Source organism: Castor canadensis, chromosome 12 (assembly GCF_047511655.1).
Source record: "Castor canadensis chromosome 12, mCasCan1.hap1v2, whole genome shotgun sequence".
Lineage (NCBI taxonomy): Eukaryota > Metazoa > Chordata > Mammalia > Rodentia > Castoridae > Castor > Castor canadensis.
Genome location: NC_133397.1, coordinates 112,244,221 through 112,267,224, shown reverse-complemented (window position 1 = coordinate 112,267,224; position 23,004 = coordinate 112,244,221). Strand labels below are relative to the sequence as shown.

The 23,004-nt window shown below is 45.9% G+C and overlaps 1 protein-coding gene across 3 annotated transcripts in view; it reads right to left on the bottom strand.

The window, feature by feature from the left end:
* Positions 1-23,004, bottom strand: part of Kcnd3 (potassium voltage-gated channel subfamily D member 3) — a 205,173-nt gene that overhangs the window by 11,518 nt on the left and 170,651 nt on the right. For all 3 annotated transcript variants that reach the window (XM_020177536.2, XM_020177537.2, XM_074050767.1), the window contains exon 3: positions 4,078-4,240. In XM_020177536.2, the coding sequence (XP_020033125.1) occupies positions 4,078-4,240 (163 nt within the window). The remainder of the gene's footprint in view (positions 1-4,077; positions 4,241-23,004) is intronic.

Sequence of the window (23,004 nt, the reverse complement as noted above, 5' to 3'; positions counted from 1 at the left end):
CATAGTATCCTCTTCCTCCTTCCCTGAGTTTTTCTTTCTATCATGCAAGTTTCTCAATTTAAAGAGCAAAACCCAGGAAGTTGTATTTTCAACAGGTATGGAGATTTCAAGGTTGGAGAAGAGATATGGAAGGAGAATTCTGCCATCCCATACAGTTCCAGGTCCCATTTATGATCAAGGCATTAATTTTATCAATCCCTGAGGACTCTTTCACAGCTAAGCACTTTCTAGCTGTCTGGCTGGAAGGTGTTATTATTTGGCTATGAGTATTTGCATCTCTTTCCCTGAAAGAGGCAGAAGAAGGAGAACAAGGGAGAAATGGAAAGTCTAAAAGAGAACACAGGCACCTGCACTCTTAGGCATTAATTTAAGAGAAATTAAAAAGTTTTAATAAGTTTTCATAAGCGCCTTTACATGAATGTCCACAGCAGCTTTGTTTGTCTGTTTGTTTGTTTGTTTGTTTATATGTGCATACATTGTTTGGGTCATTTCTCCACCCTGCCCCTCTCCCCCCACCCTACTCAGTTCCAGGCAGGTCCCGTTCTGCCCTTGTCACTAATTTTGTTGAAGAAAGGACATACGCATAATAAGGAAGACAAAGCATTTTTGCTAGTTGAGTTAAGGGTAGCTATACAGAGAGATTCCTACTATTGCTTTCATGTACCCATGTGTTACGACACATGTTGATTCATCTCTAACTGATCTTTACCTTGGTTCCTGATCCCCTGCTCATGATAACCTGTCGCTTTAAGGTTTCTGTATTAGTTCCTCTGGAGTGGGGACATCAAACACTTTCATGTTATGGATTTTCTACCTATTCCTATATCTCCTGTATGTGCTCTCCCCAGCTTTCTTTATAATAACTGAAAACGCTATAATCATCCCAGACATTCTTCTACAAACAGTTAAACAAACTGGTATTCCATCCCATGGAATACTACTTAGGATAAAAACAAGTAGACATTGATACACATAATTTTGATGAATCTCCAGGAATTATATGCATGAAAAAGCCAGTCCCTGAAGATTACCATTTATGTAACATTTTTGAAATGAAAACATTTTATAAATGGAGAATAGATAAACAGATAAACAGTTGTCAGGAGTTAAGAGCAGGGTGAGAGTATAGCAGGAACATGGGTATAGAAGAGGCAACATGGGGATTCTTGTGGAGTCAGGTCATCACACAGTGGTGGTCTCATAAGCCTACGTAGTTGATAAAATTGTAACAAAGATGCAAACAAGCATACCTGCATACACAAATAGATACCCTGCTTATAATATTGTACTATATAGTTTTATAAAATGCTAACATTGAATAAAATTGGGAAAACTATACGAGGGATCCCTCTATATTATTTTTACACCTATATGTGAATTTATAGTTATCTTAATAACATATTCTGTTGAAAACAGAGAATATGGTGGTGGGGGTGTAGCTCAGTGGTAGATCATTTGCCTTGCATGCCCAGGGCCCTGGGTTTTGCAAAAGCAAGACCAAACCAAACCAAACCAAAACAAAAAAACCTAAATCAAAATAATTCCTTCAAGAAGCCAAAGAATATGCGGTCTAGGACTGGTGATGGGATCTAATTACCCCACTCTAGATGTTACTCTCCCTGTGCACTGCTAAACATCCCTGCTGCTAGATGCCCTTCAGTTCTCCTGGCTTAGAGCACACAAGTCACCACAGGTAGGGATGGTGATAGGAGCTTTCTGAGCCTCTACATACAGGCATGCAAGCTTCATGGCCATCAGCCCCAGGAGTGTGCTCTGGGCTGAGGACTACCGTTAGCTTCCCTAACCTTCTCCCCATCCCATCTTTCAACTCCTGCGAAGTTCCCTGGGTCTGCCTGCCTTGACTCACCATGCCAGACTCAGTGCTGGAAGCAGACAGTACTGTTTTTTTCCTCTCAGGGGAAGGCCAAGGTGAAAGAGAGCTGAGCAACCTTGAGAAACAGTATCCAGGCTAGGTGAAAACATTGTAAATATTTACTCTGATTTCAAAGAGAAGACAGAAGAAGGGGAGGAGGGGTTGGGGAGAAGACTCATCTTAAGCAGTCTACAGGGAGGGATAAGCCAGAGTTACTCTTTCTGGATTTTAATCACAATGAGCTTTCTACAGTCCAAGGAAAGTGTTCACTGCTGTATTATTTACAGACAAGATGCAAGGTGAAGGTCGGGAGGACAAGGTGGCTTCAGGAGATACCTGGAGCACAGATGCGGGAGACTGTCGCTCTGTAAACAGAGGATTCCTGTGAACCCCACCTGCTCTTCCAAAAACCCAAGCTGGCTCTAGCTCAGGGTTGGAAGGTGAGGGGCAGGGAGTGTCTTTAGAGTCCCTGGCCTGTTACAGCCTCAGGCTTCTGGACTGGGATATGAGATCCCAGTCTTTCCTTGCCACTTTATTTAGAACTATGAAATGAATTTGGTCATTGTCCTCATTTGCCAGTTGACTTGAGCAGGGGGAGATAAGACTGCCATTTCAGGGACTGCTGGCATTGGGTGGAGGGTGGGAAAACCCTGACCTTGAGTGAAGAGATAGGAGACAGATGCTGGACGTGACAGAAAGGATGCCAGAGGAGAATATTAAGGCTGGCAACATTACAGGCGACGTCAAGATAAGCTCAGCACAGGTGAAGGGTGAAGAACAAGAGGGTAAAGAGGAGGCAACCATGAGGATACATGACAAAGGATCTGTGAGAAGTTGAAACCAAGTGAGTTTGGTATATATTATACAATGTGCATATTTTATTCTAAATTATTCTATGTAAATGATCATAGAGTAATTTTTATCATGCATTTTAGAGCTAGCTTTCACAAACTTGTGGCTTTATTATAGTCAGTATATATAGACCTGTTCTGAAATTCTGAATTCTGACCTAGAACAAAGGCATGTTACTCTAGGGGTTAGCTGTGCAGGTGGGAGCATATATAACCCAGCTGCAGGGCCTGCCACATTGTAGGTGCTCAGTAAATCTTTGTAGAATGAATGAGCGAAAGGGTAATAAACAGAGACCAAAATCCTAGGCTTCCATAAGCCAACCTTTTTTTTTTTTAAATTCTTTTTTTTGGTAGGACTGAGGTTTGAACTCAGGGCTTCACACTTGTAAAGCAAGTCTCCACTGCAGCCAAGCCTCTAGTCCATTTTTGCTCTGGTTATCTTGGAGATGTGGTCTTGCGAACTGTTTGTCAGGGCTGCCTTGGAACTGCGATCCTTCTGATGTGAGCTTTCCAACTAGCTAGAATTACGGGTGTGAGTCACCGGCACCAGCCATAAGCCAGTCTTTCAGTGGATGTTTCTCTCTGTCCTTTGTACCCAGAGGCTCTGACCATGCCTCTGGAGGCTGAGATGCTGTGACTCAAGTGAGGGAGAGTTTACTGAGTGGGTGAGTTGATCCGGAGAGACAGCTGAGGACTTGTCATGGAAGGAGTTGCTTCTAAGCACCTAGACCTGCAGACATCGCCCCTTCTGTGGTCAGGCGACTGCATTTCATCCTTCCCTACTTCCTTCAGAAGGCAGGGGATAATTTGGGACTTCCCTCAGGACTGATGGTGACTGTCCTGGTTATCAGTTGGGTTCTGCGCCTTCACCCTGGAGATGACTAAAGCCTGATGTGCCATTTGTCCAGAAACTCAGTGGTCTCAGAACATTTTCCTTTCATAGTATTCATTTTTCTTCTCAGCATTTATTTTTGTCACTAGGTTTTGTATAGGATATTAACATGATACTATGTTTCCCAGTAAGCTCTTGGCAGGAAGCAGGAGGAGCGAGGGGACCGCTGAGTGACTGTGACTGAGGGAGTGGAGGTAGGGCTATGGATCGAAGAACTGTCACAGAATATCCAAAGGAGGACAGCCAGCTTATAGGTAATTGAGGGCTTGTTGCATTTTGCAGATGACTGGGTATAGAATCCAGGACACTGGTGGGAAGGAAGGGACATGAAACTATCCTACCTTCCCAAGCCAGAGGCTATCTGTGCAGGGATTCCCCCAGCAGACTCCAGGCCTGGCAACCTGCCTGTGCCCCCTGCCCCTTACACTCCTCCCTGCCCCTACCCCGTGCCTGTGGCTTACCTTTTGTGCTCTACGTTTATCAGCTCTCTGATTCTGGTGGTAAATCCTGCTAAAGTTAGAAACAATCACAGGGACTGGCAGGGCGATGACCAGGACACCACTCAGGGAGCAGATGGAGCCAAAGATCTTTCCTGCAATTGTCTTAGGCACCATGTCTCCATATCTGAAAGAGAGAGAGAGAGAGAGAGAGGGAGAGAGAGAGAGAGAGAGAAACAGGGTGTAAGGAAGACAGGGGCCATCTGGGAAACAAGTCAGGCTTCCCAGCCAATCAGTCACCTCTTCATTTATTCAGCAATTGTTTAGAGTGCCTACTATGTGCCAGGTCCAGGGATACAACCTGGTAGTGAACAGAAGAGGTGGGTCCTTCCGCTTATGAAGCCAACTTCCTATAAGGGAAAAGCCATACACAAGTAAGTGAGTATATATATATATATATATATATTTTTTTTTTAAATCCTGTGGCTTGTGGTTGTTTCTATGAAGAGCACAGAGGTAGCTACTGTGTCAGGTGGTGGGAAAGGCCTCGCTGATAAGCTAACATTTAAGCTGATGTCTGCAGGTGAAGGATGCAGACATGGGAAACCCTGTGCACAAGGCAGAAGGAACAGAAGGTAGGAGGGCCCCGAGGCAGTAGTAAGGAGCTTGGCTTGTTCTTGGGATTGTTAAGGGGCCAGCAGGACTGGACACGGTGAGGGAGGGGACAGTTATGCCAAAGGAGGTTGAGAGGCAGGCTGGCCCCAAAGTATGCAGCATCCAGTGGACCACGGTGAGCAGTGCAGAGTCTATCGCAAGCACAGTGAGAAGCCATGGGTAGGTTTTAAGCAGAAGAGCAAGAGGATCTCATTTGTGATAATGAAATTAACAGATAATAAGCTCAGTTTGTATTCATGTGGAGATCTATAATTTACGAAGTTCTTTTACAGATTTACCTCACATAGCCCCATCTGTCCCACTAACTTTGAATCCTTTTTTTAAAACTTTGCATTCTTAACCCATTGTACAGACATAGATAATGAGGTTCAGAGACATTATGTGGTTTGCCCTTTGCTCAGCAAGGATTAAACCCACTCCTCTTGCATTTATCTCTTTTCTACCAACCATACCTGTCTTAGAGAGGTACCATGAGCTCTGAAACCCAGCACCTCCAGCCATGAAGCACTTTGGGATGGCTTGGAAAACTTTTAAGTACTTCACACCCTGGCAGCTGTCCCCTGAGATCAGCATGGCCTGGCTCCCTCTCAGTCTGGGCAGGCTGGCCGGAGCCTCTCTCCTCTAATCAATAAGATACTCTCCACAGTGGTTAAGTGTTTAGTCTCCTCTTTGCTGAGATAATTTAAAGGCCTTATTAAGCAAAGAGCTGTGGTAACTCCTCTGACCAAACCCAGAATGCCATGTCCCTGTGCCCTCTGTGTCTGAAGCAGAATCAGGCTTCAGGCAGGAATGGTTACTGCTGGAATAGTAAGGCTCAAGGACACTTGTCCTGAGGGTGTCCAGGTGTCCTGGGTCTCCAGAGAGGATGTGGAAGGGGACAGGCAAGCTGCGTCACAAGTCTGAGGACCTCACCTAAACACCCAAGGGCTTTGTGAAGGATAAGGCAGAGGATGACGGATGTTGGGTGGATAAATGAGTGAGCTCATGTAAACCCCTCAAAACCCTAGGAAGTAGGTTCCTGTTTTCAGCGTTGTCTTCTCCTTCTTAGTTTCTAGGCCCTGGTCTTTGTTCAAGTTGTCTCACGCACACACTACCTACTCCTCTGGCTCTTTGTGGATATGTTCACCTCCTCAGCTGTGACACTCAGGAAAGAATTCCAGTAGAGAGGTTTGGGTTCTGCTGTGATGACCTGGGTTCAAGACCTGCCCATCCACCATTAAATAACTATGGGGAATTACTTTGGGCCTCAGTTTCCTAGACTATAAAATGAAGGTAGTAACCTGTGTTGTAACTCCATTGTGACACCTCTAGCTCATAAGTAATAAACACACTTGCTTTTATCTAGAGCAGACCATCTGCTCCCCAGTACGCTTGTTTTTTCTTCAGATGTTTAAAACAAACTTCCTGTTGTCCTTAGCATTTTCACCACTCACAACCACTCTCAAATGTAGTTTTCCTGATCCTGGTCTTCCGTACCCCTGCCAGGCTTAATTTTCATCCATGCCAGATGTAAGTCAGAAGGCACAACTCCACTCCAGGCACTTCTATTCTTCGCTGAGAGATGTGCCTCATCTGGGAATGACTGGGACCAATGCAGAAAGGGGAGAATCTGGAGTCTGAAGTCTAGGAGGGAAAATGGGCAAGGGCCCAGCTGGATACAATGGACTTCCATCACGTGTGGACTTCCATGTGGACCCTTACCCCTGAGACAAGGGGTGTGCAGATGGGGCACAGAACCACCGACCAGGAGCTCTGAGTAATCACAGTACAGCACAGATAGAAAACTGTTGTCTTGCATTTTTAAAGAAGGGGAAAAGAGATCTGAGAAACCACAGACCAACAGGCTTGGCATCCATCAATTCTACCATTAGATTGCTGGCAGACTTCTAGAGCAGATTATTAAGTGGACAGCTAGTGAACACTTGGAAAATAAGTCGTATTGGTTTGCTATGCACAGATCTTGCCAAATTAACCTTATTTCTTGTTTTGAGAGTGAGGTTATCTGGCTGGTAGATTGGGAAGCTGCTATAGCCTTATTGTGTCATAATTTTAGCAAGTTGTGTTCTTGTCCCAGTTCTTTGTATCCTTGGCAAGCTGGAGACGGGTGGTGTGGATAGTGCTGTGGTTAGTAGGAGTGGAGTGACCATCTCTAGGCTTCTGGAACTTCAAGATTACCAACAGTGGTACTATGCCAGCAAAGGAAGTTCACCATTCTCATGTTAGAAGGGTCTTCTAACATGACTAATAAATAATAAAATAAAGGATGATCTAAAGTTAGGTCTCCAGTGGTGTGTTCTAGAATTTTTCAGTAATTTGTATAAAGCTTAGAGGGAGGCAGCAGACCTAATAATTGAGAGGAGAGGCTGGAGTCAGACCTGGATTTGAATTCTAGCTCCATATTACTTGCTAACTTGTTAAATGACCCTAGGTGATTTATTTAACTGAACTTCTACCACCTATAAAATGGGTTTTATATCCCCAGAGTTGTATTAATAATTCAGTGATTGAGTACTGTAAATTCCCTAGAAGTAGCTGGTGTGGTAGACAACATCTATCCTTTTGTCTGCTAATACCCTAACCCGTGTAGGATCTGTGCCCCTCCCTCATCCTTGTGACCTGAACTCTTCCTTGAGGAATCATTATAGTCTTACAAATCATCCCTCCTGCTCTCATTCCCACTAGTCATAGCAAGTTCAAAGTAGGGCACCTGACCAAGACTGGGTCGCAGGTTTATTTTTAATAGGTTTATTGAGATAATAGTTTAGATAACAAAATTCATCCATTTAAATTGGACATTTCAACAATTTTGTGTATTTACACAGTTATGCTTCTATTGCTAGAGTCTAATTTCAAGTAGTTTTTTTTTTTTTTTTTTGCAGTGTGAGGACTAGGCAAGTGCTCTACCAATGAGCTTTCCTTGTAGTCCCTAATTTCAGGTTATTTTCTTTCCTTTTTTTTTCTTGTGTGCTGGGAATAAAATCCAGGGCTTGGAAATGGTAGGTAAATACCATCACTGAGTTATATCCCCAGCCCTAGAACATTTTCATATCCCCTAAAATAAGCCCTCCATTCATCAGCAGTCAGTGACAATTCCACATTCCCACCCCTCAGTCCTGGCAACTACTGATTCTGTCTATAGAGATTTCCCTGTTTTATACATTTCACCTATGAGTCACACAATATATAACCTTTCGTGACTGACATTTCACTAGGTATAGTTTTCAGGGTTCTTCCACGTTGTAGTGTGTGTTAGTACGGCATTTCTTTGTATGTTTCAATAATATTCACTTGTATGGATATACCATATTTTGTTATTCACCAGTTGACAGACATCTGAGTTGTTTTGTTTTCTACCTATTATGAATCATGCTGCTATGAACACTTGTGTACAAGTTTTTGTGTGGACATGTTTTCATTTCTCTGGGAGTCATACAGTAGCAATGCTTAATGATCTGAGGTACTGCCAGACTAGTTTTCAAGGTGTACATTTTACATTCCCACCAGTGATGGATGGAGGGGTCCAGTTTCTCCTTATCTAAGACAACACTTGTTATTGTCTGTCTTTGTGATTATAGCTATCATGGTGAATATGAAGTGGTGTCTCAGTTTAGTTTTGATTTGGATGTTCCTGGTGGCTAATGATTTTGGGCAACTTTTTCCCTTTCTCTAGATTATACTTTGGGGATCAGACCAATCTTCTTTAAAGAAGTTGAAACTGCAACAAGTAAAGCTTTGGAACCATTGGAAGCTATGGGAAATGCCAGATTGCTTTCTGCTTTCTTCCATGGGAAATGCCAGATTGCAGTTGGAAAGAAAGAAGGCTGACATGTAGAAAGATGTGAGAGATGGACAGGGAGGTGATGGAATTTGAGCTCCTGTCCTAGTTCGTGCTGTGAGCCAGCTTTATCCTTGATTTTCCTGGGGTTTAGTTGTTCTGTCCTTCCTTTGACTCTGCTGCCTAATAAGATGGTAATGATAACAGATCCGATGATAATGATGATGATATGGGGTGGCTGCTACCGATGATTGTTTTAAAGTGGGTTTTGCAAATTTCTAAATGACAGAGCTACTATGAAGTGTAGTCTTTAGGAGTCAAAATCATTTTTAACAGGTTGTAATCATGGTGAAACCAACCAGAGTAATTTTAACAAAGATAAATGACACCACCAGCATTTTGATTCAAATAATCAATGACTTGCATAGCCGATGGGAGAGACCTGGCTTAAAAGGAGTCTGGGTTAAAAATCACTGGAGAATTTAACTTAAACATTGCTCACCAGAATAATGGCTGCTAAAAAACCTAACTCCATACTAGGCTGGATTGAGAGGAGGACGGTGTCCAGAAAAGGGAGTGGGTGGTCACTCTCTGTTCCTTGCTGCAGGTCATTTCACATTCAGACTGCTGTGTGAAGGTCAAGGCATTCTATGTTCTGTAGGAGATTGGCTAACTGGATTCTGTCCAGAAAAGAAGGCCTGGATGGTGAATGATCTAGAAATCCTCTCAAGGGAAACAATCAAAGAATGGGAACATTTGACTCGAAGGAAAAAGAATGGGGATGGAAGGATGGAAGGGAACAATGTGCTGGAGCCTGTTGGAGGAACTTTTTTTTGCACCAGTGAGGTTCACAATAACCCACCTAAGGGGTTTATTAGGGATGAAGAGCTGAAGCTCAGAGAGCCTAGGAGCTCGTTCAAAGCCACTCAAGTTATAAGAGGCAGAATATTGGGGTTAAACTTTTTTTTTTTTTTTTTTGCCTATTGCCCTGTTCTGTCCTCTACTTCCTGCTCCTCCCAGCTAGAGGAAGGAAGAAGAGGGCATATGAGTGTGGCATGGAAAGAGAGCTCTGAGGCATCAGCTGGAACTTGGCCCCTCTTCTCCATCTCCACAGCCCCAGTGGCAGCGTACTGCAGTGGTCAAAAGCATGGATGCTGAGTGCTAGACTGCTGGATGATCTGGCTCTGAGCACCAGATTCCTGGCTCTGCCACTTGTTAGCTGGGGACTTTGGGGATGCTATTTCCCTATCCTTGGTTTCCTGGCATTGACAAAATAATGGTACCTACTTCACAGGATTTTTGTGAGCTAGTTAAATGCATTACCATTTATAAATCTGGTCTGAGTGCTAAAAGGCTTTCTTTTTTTTTTCTTTTATTATTCATATGTGCATACAAGGCTTGGGTCATTTCTCCCCCCGCCCCCACCCCCTCCCTTACCACCCACTCCACCCCCTCCCGCTCCCCCCCACCCCCTCAATACCCAGAAGAAACTATTTTGCCCTTATCTCTAATTTTGTTGTAGAGAGAGTATAAGCAATAATGGGAAGGAACAAGGGTTTTTGCTGGTTGAGATAAGGATAGCTATACAGGGCATTGACTCACATTGATTTCCTGTGCGTGTGTGTTACCTTCTATGTTAATTCTTTTTGATCTAACCTTTTCTCTAGTTCCTGGTCCCCTTTTCCTATTGGCCTCAGTTGTTTTTAAGGTATCTGCTTTAGTTTCTCTGCGTTAAGGGCAACAAATGCTATCTAGTTTTTTAGGTGTCTTACCTATCCTCACCCCTCCCTTGTGTGCTCTCGCTTTTATCATAATAAATGGGACCTCATAAAGCTAAAAAGCTTCTGTTCATGAAAAGAAATGATCTCTAAACTGAAGAGAACACCCACAGAGTGGGAGAAAATATTTGCCAACTATACATTAGACAAAGGACTGATAACCAGAATATATAGGGAACTTAAAAAACTAAATTCTCCCAAAACTAATGAGCCAATAAAGAAATGGGCAAGTGAACTAAACAGAACTTTCTCAAAAGAAGAAATTCAAATGGCAAAAAAACACATGAAAAAATGCTCACCATCTCTAGCAATAAAGGAAATGCAAATTAAAACCACACTAAGATTCCACCTCACCCCTGTTAGAATAGCCACCATCAGCAACACCACCAACAACAGGTGTTGGCGAGGATGCGGGGAAAAAGGAACCCTCTTACACTGTTGGTGGGAATGTAAACTAGTACAATCACTCTGGAAAAAAATTTGGAGGCTACTTAAAAAGCTAGACATTGATCTACCATTTGATCTAGCAATACCACTCTTGGGGATATACCCAAAAGACTGTGACACAGGTTACTCCAGAGGCACCTGCACACCCATGTTTATTGTGGCACTATTCACAATAGCCAAGTTATGGAAACAGCCAAGATGCCCCACCACTGACGAATGGATTAAGAAAATGTGGCTTTCTTTTTTTTGGTGGTGGTGTGGTACTGGGGTTTGAACTCACGGCCTCATGCTTGCTAGGCAGGCACTCTACCACTTGAGGCACTCCACCAGCCCTTTTTTGTGTTGGGTCTTTTCAAGACAGGGTCTTGTGAACTACTTGCTTGGCTGGCTTCCCACCATGATCCTCATCTCTGTCTCCCAAGTAGCTAGGATTACAGGTATGACCCGCAGGCATCTGGCTAAAAGTATTTATTATACAACCTGTGGTCAAGACCACTGTTATTTCTAGACTGGGCTGCTTAACTAGACTTCTCACTTTCATTTTTGTTTACCTTTAGTTCACAAAGAAGCCCAGTCTTAAAATGCAAATTCAAGTATGACATTCCCTTGCTCAAAGAACCTCAGCAAATGTGTGTGGAATATTCGAGTGAGTGAGTAAACCTGCCTTACAAGGTTGCTGTAGACTACGTGCCTGACACTCAGTATATACTCACTAAACAGCAGCTAACCATGGCACTGATGACCATGTGGGAAGCCCTTCATCCTAGGGCTCTCCCAGGGCCCACCTGGGCAGGAGCACTGAGGTTGGTGGTTTTCTAAGTCTTAATGGCATCTGTGAATTTCAAAGAAAGGAATAAGAAAAGAAAAAAAAAAAAAAGAAAAAGAAACTCATAGCCTAGAAGAAAAAATTAAACCCAGAACCTCATTTTCTTTTTGTGTTCTTCCACTCATTCAAAAAGGGATTTGCCTTCCTGCCCCATTCTGGCTTTGTAGATGGGGACAGAAAGAGGCAAGAAAACCCTTCCTGGAGGTGATGTCCTGAGAACAGATGAACTCTGGTGCTTGCCCCTGACTTAAGGCTCTACTCAGACCCTACCTAGGCCAGCTCGGAGCAGCAGTCTGTCCTGCACAGGTGAGGATGGAGGACTGACTCTGTGCTCTGTGTCTTCCTCTCTCTCAGCACATCCTTGGTAATCCACAGTGATGTCTGGGCTGAGGCAAGAGCAGGGACGCTTACCCCCTTAATACGGAAGGCTAATTAATTTGTATTAGGGCTTAGGGATAATTAAACTTTTTATCTGAACTTAAGCTGCACAAACCACCCGCCTTGTACAGTTAATTGCTGCCATCATTTCCTCCTCCAGGTGCCAGGAGATAAGTGCATGCTAAGCTCTCTGCTTCTGCCTGCCTCTCAGGCAGGGGCAACACTGCAGTCTAGGGGGGCGGTGGGCAGAATCTGCTGGTTACTGGAGGCCAGGGCACTGTCTATTTAGGGCCTGACATGGGAGTTCAATCAGGAGTCACATCCCCGGTGAGTTTCTGCCAGGAGGATGTCTCAGACTTACTGCCTTACCCATGCCTCCTCCACCTTTTCCATAGGGTCACCTCTGAGCTTGGCTGCCTCAGTCCCTAGTGTTGGAGATGAAAATGTGGGACAGAAGCTGCCCTTTTGGGTGGGGTCAGGGTGAGGAGAGTTTTGAGAGCAGGGTGGGCAGTGCATTCCAGGGACATGGATCACTGAGGTTCCTGCCCTGTCTAGGGCCAATGGGCAATGGTTGACACACAATGGACACCAAAAACACTAGCCTGGGCTGATGAGTTTGTCTCTTGACAAACACCTGGGTAGCTTATTTCCATGTCAGAGTCCCTTCCCACGGAGCAGCACTGATCCTTTCATTTGATCCTCCCAAGAGCTCTAAGAAGTAGATACAATATTATCTTCATTTCACAGATGAGGAAACTGAGGCACAGAATAATTCAATAATATGTTTGATGTCACTTAGCTGGCCAGCTGCAGAATTGGGACATGGCAAATTCTCTTTGATTCCAAAATCGCTAGATAAAACTACTAGTTACTTTAGCCGTAGTCCACGAGGAACCAACATGGCAGGCAGCAAGTGGTGAGAGGGCAAAGTGGAGAAACCTTCAGAGGGGACCAGAGTTAGAGCCTCAGTTGAGCCATAGCTCTACAAATAACTTCACCCCACTGTCAGTTCCTAGGGCGGGAAATGAAATGAATGCTCCCTATGACTTTCCCTTCCCCCCAACACATACTTCTGCTTCTGTCCCTACAGAGAGTTGCTCTCAGTGCTTACCTGCAAAGTGAGTCAGGAGCCAAAAGGCTGGGTTGCATTTTGAACCTTGGAGATCCTCTGAAAATCTTACCTGGGCGGATTCTCGGGGAGAGATGAAGCTCAGCACAATCTAGTCACAAGTGTAGGTGACAGTTCAGCAATAGTTTCTTTTTATTTAGCATCAGAATGGGTCACTCAATCCTCATAATCACCTTAGGAGATATTATCAGCTCTGTTTTTGAGATGAGGAAATGGAAGCTCAGAGAAGTGAAGTAACAGGCTCGAGATCACCAGCTTACCCCAGCGGTTATTCCAGGTCAGGCTTCTCTGACTTAGGGTGCCCTCTTTCTCATTATGCTCCACTGGGGAAAGGAAAGATGAGCCAAAGCATTTAGCTAATCCACAGAAGAAACCACAGCCTCAGGACAGCACAGCAGAGGAACCATCAGAAGGGTGGAACCCAAAGCCCTGTGGGATGCTCTAAGGTGCTAAGGGAGATATTTGGGACTCTGCCCACAGAGACTCCTGGAGAACGGGTTGTGTGACCCTGCCAGGTCATTGCTGTGCTGGTTCTGCTCTGCAGGGTGACAGCCAGTCACAGCTTCAGGCTCCTGGCAAGAGCTCAGCTCCACTCATGTTCTGTGGCAATGACCTTCTTGACTTGCCACCTCCAGGGAAACTGTGCTGGGAGACAAAGCTGATTTGTAAACCAATGGTTCTCAAAATTTATTGTGCATAAGAATTGCCTCAAAGACTTATTAGTAGAACAGATTTCTGGGCTCTAACCATAGATTTCTGATTTTGTAGATCTGAAGTGACCCTTGAGAATCTGCATTCTGTGTTCTTAGGTGACATTAATGTTGGTGAGAGGGCGACCACACAGCTCTTAAAAACCATGCTCTTCCTATGGGTCATAGATCTGTATCTTTTTTTGTGGGGGGAGGTTGGTATTAGGGCTTCAACTCAGGGCTTCTCACTTGCTAGGAAGGTGCTCTACCATTGGAGCCATGCCTCCAGCCCATAGATCTGTAGACTCAGAATGTCAGAGGAGAGTCTGTTGCCACCAGACCAGTCATTGCACAAATGTGGAAACTAAGATGAGATCCTACACTGGAGGGAGATCCTACCAGTGGTCCAGAAGGATGCTCTGTACCTTGGGTTTCCTACCATGCACACATGTGCATAGACACACACCCTGCACTCACCCACATGTTCCAATCCTATTCTTCTGGACTAATTGTTTCATCAGACATCTGCTGGGTGTTTATTTTGTATCCATCCCTTTGTGAGGTGCTGTGAATACGAAGAAAGACAGGGATGCCCCTGCCTTCAAGTAGCTTATGTTATAAGGGAGACAGACAAATGAATCATGATGATAGACCAAATGTTCCAACTCTATGAGAAGGATATGTGCAGGTCTTTGTAAGCACAAGGCAGGTCCTCTGAATCATTCTGGAGAGACAGCAAAGGGTCTCTGGGAGGTGGCAGCACCAGCTGATTGTGAACTGTAAAGGAACAGTGAGAAAGTATTGGCTTGACTAAAGGACAGGTAGGAGAGGAGGCTGGAGAGTTGGTCATGTGAAGATCCCTCTGAGTTAATTGAAGAAACCTGAACTTTCTCCTGAAAGCAATGGGGAACCAACGAAGGATTTTAAGCAGGAAAGTGACATGATCAGATGTCTGTCTTTGAAAGATCACCCTGATAGCAGTGTGGGAGAAAGGGTTGGATGGATAGTTAGTAGGCTAATGTACCAGTCCAGGCAGGAAATAATGAGGTCTGAGCCCAGACAGTGGCAGTGGTGATGAAAAGGGGGAGTTGCTTTGCACTGTTTAGGAATCAGAACCTGCTGGGCTTGGTGAGTGAGGTGGGGTGGGAGAAGGAGGGTCCTGGGTGGCACTCAGGTTTGGGAGTTGGAGTAGCCACTGCATCTCCTTCCTTTCTCCTACTATTCACTCTCTTGCCACACTGTGCCCAGATGTTCGGGCTCCTCCACGACTCAAAGCCTCTCCCCAGACCCTTCTCTCTGCTGGAAATAGCTTGCTCTTTCTTTGCCAGGCAGCTTGTACTCGTGTTTTCTAGATGCTGTTCATATGTCCCTCTCTGAGCTGGCTCTGCCTTCCCAGGCAGAGTATTAGTTGCTTCCACCACACAAATACTTGCTCCTTTATGCCCTGACTTGCCTCTCAAAATGTCTGTTCTCCTCACTGAGGCTAGAGCAGTCCAGGACAGGACAATCCACCTCTGGATCTCTGCACCTACCTGCACAGTAGGTTCTCAGCAGTTCATGAGTGCAGGAGGGAATAACCACATCCACCCCTGCCCCCATATGTTCCATGGACTGACTCAACTCAGTCTGCAAGCTCCATGAAAGCACAGACTGTATTCTTGGTACCTACAACTGTGTCTGGTACAATGAGTATGTGGAATGAATTATGAATAGATCACCAGTGGCATTGCTCACTTGGCAGCCTAGAATATCAAAACATCTCCATCTTCAATATACTTTTTGATGCATTGCGGGGTTCATTGGAAGGAGGGGAAATCTAGTTTACTCCCCAATAAAAAAGGAACAAAGTACAAGGCCACATCACAGCTTGGAGGAGGTAGAGGGAGGACCGCTGTTGCCCTGAGACATATGCCAATGATAGCCACGGATCTGGGTGCTACTCGGCTTATGGAATCCTGCTCAGAGGTAATCTCGTTAACTTGAGCCGTCAGAGTTCCTACAGGTTGAAGAAAACAAAAATCGTAAAGAAACAAGTAACCATGAGCGAGAGTCAACAGAAAGAAAAATAGACTTAAGGACTGGGGGGGCATGGATGAAGTGGTAGAGCACCTGCCTAGCAAGTGTGAGGTCCTGAGTCCAAACCCCAGTAGTACTCACTACAAAAAGTAGATTTTACACCCCCCCCAAGAACTTCAGATACTAGACTTATAGGTATATAAAAGTTATATATGAAATGTTTTCTGAAAAAAAAATGAGTAGGAATAAAACACTAACAGGAACTACCAGGCAGATCAAAAGAATCAATTGGAATTTCTAGAATTAAAAAAGTTAAATGCTGAAGTCAATTAGGACTGAGCATAATACCCCCTATTAACGGGTTGTATTTAAAGGTTCAGCTTTGGCAGTAGGCCTTCTCTTCCCAGCTTAGTCCTTTGAGGATCTTTGTGTTGTCACTCGTGCCTGAGCCTATTTCCACATGACTATTCCTACTAGGAGAGCAGTAAAGACTGGGAGGTCATATGCACCAGCCCTGCCCCTAGAAGAGGTGATCCCTGGAGCCACATTAGTTTCTGACTGAAACTAAGCCCCTGTGGAGACATTGTTCCTTGACACAGACCGGTATACAGAGGGTGAACAGACAGCAAACCAGTGTGAAAACTAGGCAGAGATGGAATAGCAAGTACCAGCCAGCCACCTGCAATAGACACCAGGAAGGAGATGTAATCAGGCGATCAAGTTCACTGCTGGTCTCCTGTCAATGGGAAGATACTCGAATGAAAATTGAGATTTGGTTATTTATAATGGTGCTCCTTAAATAACCAGTCAATTGTTCCCTGCCCTCTAGATGCACTTGCTCAGAGTGTGAGCTTCAGGAACATTTGTGCTTTGGAGGGAAGAAGTAAAAGGTACAAGTGCCGAGGTCTGTGAGGCAGTGAAGCCACCCAGCTCCTGCCTGGGGATAAGCCTCATCAGATCTGGAGAAGGTGTGGCTTCCCGAGTGAGTTGGGGCCGAGCCACACTGGCATGTCCACAGCTCCAGCTCCATGCTCTTCTGGAAATTTCCTTGCTCAGTCCATCCTCCTCAACCTCAGACCCCAGGAAATTTCTCCTCTTCCTCTTCCCATGCTCCTAGGAGTCCACATTGGCATGAAAGAGGCATGAGAAACAGCACACATGTCTGTCTGTTAGAACCACAGAGCTCTCTGAGAGACTTTGTCCTGCAGGCCTGCACCTTCTGCTCCTCTTTTTCCATATGAGCATGGCAGCAGACCTTCTTCCTGGGGCAGCTCCCCGGCCTTCTGCCACCCAGGGAGGATGCACTACCTCCACTCTTCAGTGGAGCAAGAGCCACGACAAGCATTTTGTGGGTGCCAAGAGGGCACAAATTGGTGAAAGGAGAGGGCTGGATGCCGGGAGAAGGCATGATGTAGCCAAGGTCAGACACCAATGTCTCCAGGGGTTGAATCACTGAGGTTAAATCCATGGAGGGACAGGGAGCTGGGTGCAGAAGCTGGGCTGAGGATGGGTCAACCCAGACCGACTGTTGTGAACCAAGCATTTACTGTTGATGTGGACTTTCTCTAAGGCCCAGCCTTGCTTCTACTAATAGAATCACCCCTGTGATTCTGTCTTCTGTGGTTCCAGCTAGGATGAAGGTAGAGGAAGAGACCTAGGCAGGAGGCAGAGTCAGAAGACAGCAGAATTGTCTGGATGAGAGGATCCAGACCAAAGTAAGGCACTAAGGTGTGGTCATTTGACCCTGTATATGGCCATCAGGTGTCCCCACTCTTCACACACTCAGCTCTCCAACTGCCCTCCCTGTATCCTACATGCTCTGTGTTGCTCCTAGACCACCTACTGTCTTGGGGATCCTCCCTTCAACTCTTTAGCCATCCCCATTGTCTGAAGACCAGTTTTCTTTCTTCCACTAAGCCAGAGCTGTCTCTGTCTCAGACTCTTTCAATTTGTAGGGTCTTATGGGGTGGCAGGCCCAGCCTGACAAGGAGCCCTCACCATGGCAGCCCCAACCTCTGCTCTCCCCTCCTGGTGGGCTCACTTCGGAGTCAGACAGACCTGAGCTGAAGTCCATGCTCTCCCTCCACCCAGCTAAGAGACCTCAGGCAAGCACAAACTTTCTGGGGCTCAGTTTAATAACCTGAAAAATGAGCAACAGTTCAGGGGCTGTGATGAAAGTCCAAGCCTGTCAGAGCCCTTTATGAAGTGTAAGGTGGCAGACAGGTGCTTAGTTATTCTTCTATATGAAAACAGCCTGGGTCATGGTGGAGCTGCTCACGTGGTCGGTATGCCTATGGCTTGTACCTGTAAGTTCTAATTGTGCCCTGGGGAACTCCAGTGTATATCTGTCCCTCTGCCAACGTGGCAGTCCTCCTCCAGACTCCACAGGTACAGCCAGCTGCTCATCTCTCTCGGCAAGCACTGCTGAGGGCTGTGTCACAGTTCCCTGTCTCTCTTCCCTGTGGGCCTAGACTGGGTACCATGTGGTGTTGTGGGAAGAATGCAGGCTCTGCAGTTCAAAGCTCTGGATTGCAAAACTCTTCTCTCTCTAGTTGTGTGTGTGACTCCGGGGTAGTGATGTAGGTATTTAAGCTTCCATCCTTCAGCTGTCAACTTGGGAATCACGACATTTCCTGATTCATGGTATTATACACGCACAGATCCCACAGTGTATCAGTTACATGGTGTCTGCTTGTGTCTCTCTAGACACTAGATGTATGGTCCATGAAAGCAGGCCTGGTGACTAAGCTAGGCGCAGAGGAGGCACATCTGGAGTCTAATGCCATCATCCCGAAAAGGAGTCTGTTCTTCTGCATTGCTCGGGCAACTTTGCCATGCTGGGCACCAGTCGGCTGTTTGAATGATACTTTTGGGGTGGTGGGCTAAATTCTGTCTGTATTTCTAAGGCAGATTTCCCTTTGAGCCTGTGGCAAGACTAAATTCTGGGTTCTCAAGACCCTTAACTATTACCCTTAACCTCACCTCAGGCACTTAAAATCCTGCTCCAGGGCCTGGCACCAATTTACTGTTTCCACTGAGCCGTGGAAAACACGGAAAAACCCTTTCACATCTTACAAGTTTGCAGCCCCGGGCTCAGTGCTTTTGGGCTTGGTTTGATTCAGCTTGGTAAATTTGACCGAGTGTTAATCATTCCCCACAAAGTATTTCTTTTGCTTTGGAAGGTAGGAATGTGGCTTGGCCAACCCCACCCCAGGCTTGGTGGGTGAGGAGACTGCTCCTGTAGTCCTCAGCAGGGATGTGGATCCCAACAACTGCTTGCTAGGGACAGGGGCCTGGCCTCTTTTGCCTCTGACTTTAGTCTTTGGTTCTCTGAGCCTTTGCTTCCTTTCTCTCTGCATTGTACCCTCGAGCTGGTGAGTGTCTCTGTGTATGATACACCAGCTCAGCCCCTTTCCTAATCACCTCCAACCCCCCAATGTAAGCAGGTGACAACAGGGTCTTTGTCTTCATGGGTCTTCATTGCTTTTCTAGTGCCTGCCACTGTGGGGTTTCATCACATATTTTACAAACCAAAGGATGCTTCTCTACCTGGTTCTCTTTCAGATCCCCATGGCACAGCTGGTCTAGCCCCTGCCTGAGATGTCCTAGGATTAGTAAGGACAGTTCCTGAGTAATGGTGGTGCCCCTTGGGGCTGGGGTGTGTGTGTGTGTGTGAAGACCCCACCTATGCCAAGCCTCCAAACGGATACAGCACTCTTTCCTTACACTTTCAGTAAAACCTTCTGACATTTGTCGTCACACATACACCAGGCCAGAGTGAAAAGAACTCTTAAAAACCATCTGTTCTGTGCAAACCAAAGCATTCACGAGTGACATGACACACATCTAGAATACACTTTAAAATGCTCCGGAAAAAAAACCACACACATACACACACACACACACACACACACACACACACACACACACAAGGAAACATGTGGAAGCCAGGTAAGTGGGGTCAGGGGGTTTAATTACCATTTGTGTACTTTTACACAAGCTTGAAATTTTCCATAATAAAAAGAGGAATAAAAAGTAAGAGAAGAAGCATTCACTTTATCTCACGATTCCTGAGGCCCTGTACACACATTTTGCACGTAGGAACAGCAGCCCTGCAAAATCCCTTGTTGCTTCTTTAACTTTTCATTCGTGTGGGGCTCATTTTAACAGCTAGAGTTTTGCTTCTTGAGGGACGGGCAGTGTCTTATGTTCCTTTGTATCCTCTTTGTAATAGAGCTAAAATAGGGGTGGCATCAATGACCACTTGGTGGACGCTGCCCAGCCCTTTTGCCTTGAAAGACCGAGGCTGACTTTCACATTGCCCATGTTCTTGGAATTTTAACTCTTCTCCACCCTCACTCCACCCCAGCTTCACAGATGGGGTAATGCTTGGTAATCAGCTTAGGCAGTAGGCTCCCCTTATTGGTTAATATTTAACTTAAGTTAGGTCCTAATGCAGGCAGGAGGGAGGCAGGTGGATTGGGGGTTGCGATAGGGTCAGCAGGGGCTCATTGCCCAGCCACCCCTCAACTGATGTGTTTCAATGGAGTCTTTGCTCTGAACTCTCCTGCTCTTCAAATAACGGTCCATGTTCTAGACCTAACGCATTGCAGTGTGCAGGGAAGGGAACGAGGCAATCTCACAGCTTTGCATACTTCCTTGGTAGCCCAAGCTACAGCCTCAGTGTGAAATACAACTGCCACTCTGCTCCAAGGGTAGGTGACGGGGCTGTGGGGAGAATCATAACATACAAAGGCTTACTATGAGACAGCCACTGGTCCCAGGATTTTGTATTAGTTCCTGTAATTCTCCCAACAAGTCCAGGAGATGAGTTCAGTGATTATCCCGCCTTTGCAGATAAGGACATGAAGGCTCAGAGATAAGAAGTAATAACTGCTAAATTGTACAGCTAATTAACAGAAGAGCTGGAATTTGAGACCAGGTGGTCTGCCCCCAGAGCCTATGCTACCTTCCTTCTGTGAGGAAGAGATGCTACATCCAGGATAGAGGGATGCAGGTAATCCCAGGCTCTAATACCACCCCCACCCATCCCATCCCCTCTCAGTGAGCCTGTGTGCATGGCTGACAGGAAGGAGAGGCATGGGAGACCCTCCCAGCCCCTGCTGCAGGGTGACAGGTGGGACAACAACAAAAAAGGGCATAAGCCTTCTTGGCTACAGAGCAGAACTGGTTAGCAAGGAGGAGAGGGTGGCTGAGGCTAACAGCAGGGCTTATTTATGTGCTGTCTCTTTGTCAAAGGACCCCTTCAAATGACCCAATCGACTATTAATCTCAATGGAACATCAACCCCAACAAGGAAAAAAAGAGTAAGAAAATCTGCAAGAAGAAAAATGCATACATCTCAGCTCAGTCCACTAGGAAGGGGCATTCGGGGACACTGTGGGAAGCAACTCTTCCAGGGCCTACAAAAGATCTGCAGCACAACCTGGGTGGGCCTAGGGCCAGCCTGTCCTTTGTCCTTACCCTTAGCTGCGCTCCCAGTCTTCCCCCTCTCTATTCCCTGGTGGTGTGGTCTTTACTGGGCCATCACAGTCAGACTAGGACACACCCTACACGCTTTAATGCACCTCTTGCATGGATGGCATGAAAACAAATGGAAGAAATATCACCAAGTCCCAAAGGAAGTTCTGAGGGGGTGTAAATCAGCTAGTTTTTAAGGAGCTGATTCTCCACAGTCCTTAAACTTTTACCCAAATTTCCCTGGAGAACAAGATTAGACCTCGGAGAGTAGGCATAGGAGGGAAGGGAGGTGGAGAAAAGGGTAGAGTATGGAGATGAGGATAGAGGTGTGGAGAGGAGGGCAGGAGTGTGGACATGAAGGAAGGGATGTGGAGACGGGGACAGTGGTGTGGAGATAAGGGTGGGGTGTGGAGAGGAGAGCAGGAGTGTAGAGGTGGTTAGGAATATCCAGGAGGGCAGGGATGTGGAAAGGAGGGTAGGGGTATGGAGATGAGGGCAAGGATGTATATAGATGAGAATAGTGGTGTGGAGAGGAGGGAAGAGGTGGAGAGAAGAGAGGAGGGGTGGTGTGGAAAGGAGGGCAGGGGTGTGGAGAGCTGGACTCTGTGCTTTGCTTGGCTTAGATAAAGAGCCTGAAGAGGGTTCCCTTGCTGCTCAGTAAGAAAGGTAACTGGCTAGTGGGAGGAAAAGTAATTACAGAATGTGTTCATGTTTCATAAATTTGAGGGTCTGGGACCAAGGTGTTCTGAAGAGGCTGCTGGCCATTTCCTGGTGGCAGCAAGGGGACACAGAGGACAGGAAGGAGAGAGAGGAATATGAGTAGCTTCCATTCAGGCTGAGTCCTAAATCATCACTCTGGCCTTCCTCGAATGTCCTTTTCCAGGAGGTTGTCTAGTGTCTCTTGGTGAGCACCCTCTGCTCTGTGGAGCCACCTGCTCCGACATGGGCTCCCAGCGTCTGGGGTGCTCACCTGCCCCCTGTGCTCTCCAGCTCCCGGAGGGATTCCAAGAGCAGGGTTATTTGGTGGGGGGCGCATTTCTTTCAGCAGGGCCCCTCCACTCAGTGGAGAGCACCTGCTCTGTCTGGCATGCCATTTCCATTAGAGGAGCTTCCTTCTGATGTGGGAACTCTGCTGTCATGAGGCACCTGCTCGTGGCTCTCAGGGCCCAGCTCTCTGTCTGCTTCCGAATGTCTGTACATGCCTTTCATGAACACTTTATTTATTTATTCATTTATTTCTTTTTTTTGGTGGTACTGGGGTGTGAACTCAGGGATGTGCACTTGCTAGGCAGGTGTTCTATCACTTGAGCCACACTCCCAGCCCTTTTTGCTTTAGTTATTTTTTGAATAAGGTCTCACTTTTATGCATGGTCCAGCCTGGACTTAGATCCTCCTATTTATGCTCCCTGCAATGCTGGGATGATAGATGATAGGCATGCACCAGCATGCCTAGCTTTTTATTTAAGATGAGGGTGTCTCTAACAATTTGCCTGGACTGGCCTTGAACCATGATCCTCCTGATGTTCACCTACTGAGTAGCTAGGATTATAGGCGTGTGAATCACCACACCCAGTTCATGGACACTTTAAATAGCTTTTCTGCTCTTCTTTTCTATTCCTAAGCATAGTACCATGGGAAAACTATGGGATTTGGGCTTAGAACAATCTTGATTCAACTCTCAGTCTATCTCTTGAGGAGTACTTGACTTTGGTAAGATTTCTTCATTTTCTCATCTGACAAATAGAATATTTTTATTT